Source organism: Empidonax traillii, unplaced genomic scaffold (genome assembly GCF_003031625.1).
Source record: "Empidonax traillii isolate 1590-97213 ecotype Southwest subspecies unplaced genomic scaffold, ASM303162v1 scaffold220:size741200, whole genome shotgun sequence".
In the NCBI taxonomy this organism is placed as follows: Eukaryota; Metazoa; Chordata; class Aves; order Passeriformes; family Tyrannidae; genus Empidonax; species Empidonax traillii.
Window position 1 is genome coordinate 56,609 of NW_020955413.1, and position 4,415 is coordinate 61,023.

The 4,415-nt window shown below is 60.1% G+C and overlaps 1 protein-coding gene across 1 annotated transcript; it reads right to left on the reverse strand.

The window, feature by feature from the left end:
* Window positions 1-2,341: 2,341 nt before the first annotated feature.
* HTR1A (5-hydroxytryptamine receptor 1A) lies at window positions 2,342-3,752 on the reverse strand. The gene has a single exon (XM_027887719.1). The coding sequence runs from the start codon at window positions 3,600-3,602 to the stop codon at window positions 2,364-2,366; it is 1,239 nt and encodes a 412-aa protein (XP_027743520.1). The 5' UTR covers window positions 3,603-3,752; the 3' UTR covers window positions 2,342-2,363.
* Between the last annotated feature and the right edge of the window lie 663 nt (window positions 3,753-4,415).

Sequence of the window (4,415 nt, forward strand, 5' to 3'; positions counted from 1 at the left end):
AGTGCGGGGGGGCGAAATTGATACGGGCAGCACAGAAGGGGCGACCCTTACCCTGCCCTGTGTTATGCGGCTCCGGGTGTTCCCTGCTTCGGGGTCTTGAGGCTGTCGGAGAAGTCGGGTGGCCCTATCCCGCCCCGAAGTCAGGCTCCAACCCCCAGGGCGCAGGGGGGACCCTGCGCAGGCTATGGTGCAGGACCAGAGGGCAGCCCCTTTCCCAGATGGGATCGTTGCCGAAGAGTTTACAGGAAGGTTTACAAAGAAAAAAAAATTGGAAAAAGGCAAAACGTGCAGAAACGCACTTGCCGGAGTCAGGGAGATGCGGGAAAGGAGGAATTGAGAAGAACAAATCCCGCTGCACAGCAGCAATCCCGCCGCACCGCCGGCGCGTCCGGACCCTCCCGTCCCCGCTGTCGTCCCTGCCCCGCGCTGCCCGGCACCTTTACCCGGGTGTTCCCAAAGTCACTGGATACCTGAGCGCTCAGAAGTTTCAGCTCCCTAATCGCTCCAGGCTTACTCCTCTGACACTCCGGAGGCACTTAAGGAATATATGGGACACCGTGGAGGAGATAAGATCAAGGATCACTTTAATTGCGAAAATAAGGTCAAACAGGATTTTCAGAAAATCAGCTACATATCTGAGATTGTTAAAAGCACTATTTTTGTTTAATGTTCAGAAATTACTGGACACTTACACTGACGTGACACATATTTCACATTCCTTTTTACTTACAAGTAACACAGATTACACAAAAATAAACAGGAAAAAATATATGTGTGTATATATATATATGTATATATATATATATATATATGTATTTGGTCAAGCATTTATTTTACGGATACGCGGCAGCCGGCAGTGCCATGCACCGCCTGGCGCCTTCCCCTCCCCGGGCCGTAAGCGACCTCAGGCCCCGGCCGCAAGCGGCAGGAGAGGCAGGGGAGTGGCATGGGGCAGGGCGGGCAAAGGGGCTGTGTGGCGGGCAACCGCAGTCCTGCCCCAACTCCGGGCCAGGCGGGAAAGGAAGGGCCAAGCATCTGGGCAGAGCGGGGACCCTCTGCAGGCGGAGGCTTGCGGAGCTGCCCTGCGGATGGCCGGGCTAGGCTTGGCTCTTCTTGCAGGGACACTGCCTGCTTCTGGCCGTGACTCTCAGCTTGCGGGAAGGGTCGTGCTTACCCCCGCCGGGACTGTCTCGGGGGAGAAGAGAGCCTGCTTTCCCCACCTGCGACTGCCGCTGGTAGATGCCCTCGGCCCCTCCCCTACTGCCACGGAGCACATGGCAATGTTTTGGTTGATCGGTTTGGATCATCGTGTTGATGTTTGTCTTTTTATTTTTTTTCTCTCCCCTCCCCCCCCTCCCCCCGAGGAAAATGTGCCTCATCTGGCTGCCTCCGAAGGAACCGCAGTGTCTCGGGAGAAACTTTAAAGCGGCTTAAGGAAGGGGGGGGCGGGGAGAAGAAAGAAGCGCTACTTCCCAGGCTACCTAAACTCGCTGTGCCGTTGCGTGCGCGGTGTACTCCGAGACAGTCGCACAGTTCTAAGCCTTTCCTTGCTGGGAAACAGTCGGTCGAAGGCATTTTAAAAAAATAATCCCCATAAATCTCCATATAATGAGGCGTGCGGTTGGGAGTTTAAGTCCCATCATTTCCCTGTGCTGTAACAAAGGGAAGCCCGATGGACTGGAGGGTCCTAGCATAGCAGTAGAGATGTCAGGCACAGGTAATGCAGACGGGGACATTGCTGTAAGTACCTTGCAAGATTACAAAATATGGTCGTTTTTCCCAAGAACACCCCTTTGAAGGTTTCACAGCCCGGGAAGCAAGGTGCTCAAAGCTCCTTCTTCCGCTTCCAGGCTCCATACTCACACTACTGCCAGACCGAGGTCGGACTCTTGAGTCCACCGCTGTCACCTCGTAAATCCAAGAGTAATCCCCGACAAGGCGGTTTCCTGCATAGGGTGGATTGTTTTTACCGATGCTACTTGGGCAGATACAGGGTTTACAGCTAACACAAGCAACGACCTGCAAACCCTAAGTCTACCCAAAATGATCGAGGGGAGGGAGGGAGGGAGGCGGGAGAGCCGGCGCCCGGCAGCGGAGGTCGTGCAAGACCGAGGCGGCCGCGGAGCCCTCCTGGGCCGAACGTCCCGCGCCGTTCCCAGCGGAGTCCCGTCCTGCCTCGCGTGGCTTGTCCGGCGGGCGAAGGAGCGAGGGCGTACGTCGCGCTGCGCGGAGAGAAAGATGGCGAGGTCCTCCGCCCCTCGGACGGCGCTGTAAAGGAGCTGGGAGGGGGCGCACTGCGGCGCAGGGCAGGCGGGTGTAGCGAGCAGCAGGACCTCGCTTGCCCCGTCCTGGAGCGGCGGGCTTCACTGACGGCAAAATTTGCACTTGATAATTTTCTTAAAAGCACTTTGGAAGTCTTTGTTGAAATAGGCATAGATAATGGGGTTGAGAAGGGAGTTAGAGTAGCCCAGCCAATTGATGACTGCCCCCAGCCACGCGGGCATGTAGCACTTACTGTCACAAAAGGGCAGGACCAGGGCCACGATGAAGAACGGCAGCCAGCAAAGAATGAAGGTGCCCATAATGATGCCCAGGGTCTTGACAGTCTTCCTTTCCCGAGACAGAGCCATTCTCCGTTTGGCTTCCGTGTTCTTCTCACTGCGTCTCTCGAAGAAGGGGGGTGGAGAGTCGCACGCCTCGGTGGGTAGCGGCAGGTGAGTCTTGGAGGAACTGTTGCAGCGCTGGACTTCGATGATCTCCAGAGCAGTCCCATCCTGGCCCTGCCGCACAGCGCCGTTAACACAAGCACCGGGCTTGGGCTCTACAGTTCGCCGCCAGCCCTTGTCGGGCTCCCCGTTGCCTTTCTTCTGCACGGTGGCCGGAGAGAGGGTGAGGCAGGTGTCGGCAATTTTCTTTTTCTCCGCTTTCTTCACTGTCTTGCGGATTCTAAAGCGGGCCGCCTTGAAGATGCGACCGTAGAGCACCAGCATGAGTAGAAGCGGAATATAGAAGGCGCCGAAAGTGGAGTAGATAGTATACCCGTGGTCCTTACTGATGGTGCAGGCGTCAGGGTTCGAGCGGTCCTCCGGCGTTCTCCAGCCCAGCATGGGCGGGATGGATATCAAGAAGCCGATAAGCCAGGTCAGGCTGATGAGCACCGCCGCCCGTCGGGGAGTCCGCTTGTTAACATAGTCGATGGGGTCCGTGATGGCCCAGTACCTGTCCAAGGCGATAGCGCACAGGTGCAGAATGGAAGAGGTGCAGCAAAGCACGTCCAGCGAGATGAAGATGTCGCAGGTGACCTGCCCCAGTGTCCACTTGTTCAGCACCTGGTAGAGGGCCGCCATGGGCAGCACCAGCACAGATACCATGAGGTCGGTGACGGCCAGCGAGCCGATTAAATAGTTGGCCACGGTTTGCAGGGAGCGCTCCAGGGCGATGGCCGCGATCACGCAGGCGTTGCCGCTCACGGCGCACAGGATTAGCGTGCCCAGGAGCAGGGAGGTGAGTACCTGGTAGCCCAGGGTCACCTCGGTGAGGCCAAGGCTGCCTGTCCCCTCGGGGGAACGTGCTGGGGAGGTAGTGCTGTTCGCCACATCCATGCCGGGCGGAGGGGGTCGCTTCAGGAGACAGGCATGGGAGGAGGCGCCGGTCACTTGTGCGCTTCCCTGGCAGGAGGCATCACCGCCCCGTGCGCTTTGGCCACGCCGGGCACCCCCCGCTCAACCACCCCTCCCTCCCCTATATAGCGCGGCGGGAGGCGACCGAGGCTCGGAGGACGGCGGCTGGCGGAGCCGCCCCGCGCCCGCCCATCCCCGCCGTCTCTGCCCAGCGCGCAGCCCCGGGCCGTGGGGGCGGCCCTCCCGCCGCCCCTCTCCGAGCTACTGCCCCTTGCTCTGCAGCTCTCCCGCGCCGTTCCTCCTCGCTCTGCCTCTCGGAGCTCCCCTAGCTTTCTCCCTTCCATCCATCCCCCCCTCCTTCCCCTCCCCTTCCGTCCGCACTCCCTCCCGCCCTTCCGCGGGGGTGTCTCGCTGGGTCGCCATCGTCGGGCGAGGGAAGGTGGCCGTCATTCCCTTCCGCCCTTCTCTCCTTTGGGGGGATACCGCAGAGAAGCCCTCCACGACTGCCTTTCAACCCCCGACCTCTCGAAATCTCGCCGCAGCTCCGCTCTGGCAGCGGTGCTCTGAGCTGCCCCTGGAGACCGGTGCCGGCGCAGAGGGGAAGGGAGGCGAGGGTACAGTATTCTGTGGGCAGGCGGTGCTGGCTGGGGCGGGAGGGCACCGCACCGCCCGAGCTGCCCGCGGACCGGGAGTGCCGAGGCAGGTGGCTCCGGAGGTGCCGATCGCCACCTTCAGGCGGGCGTCAGCCGCCTGAGTGCGCGGCGCCTGGCGCGGCTTGGCCGAGAACCGCGAACA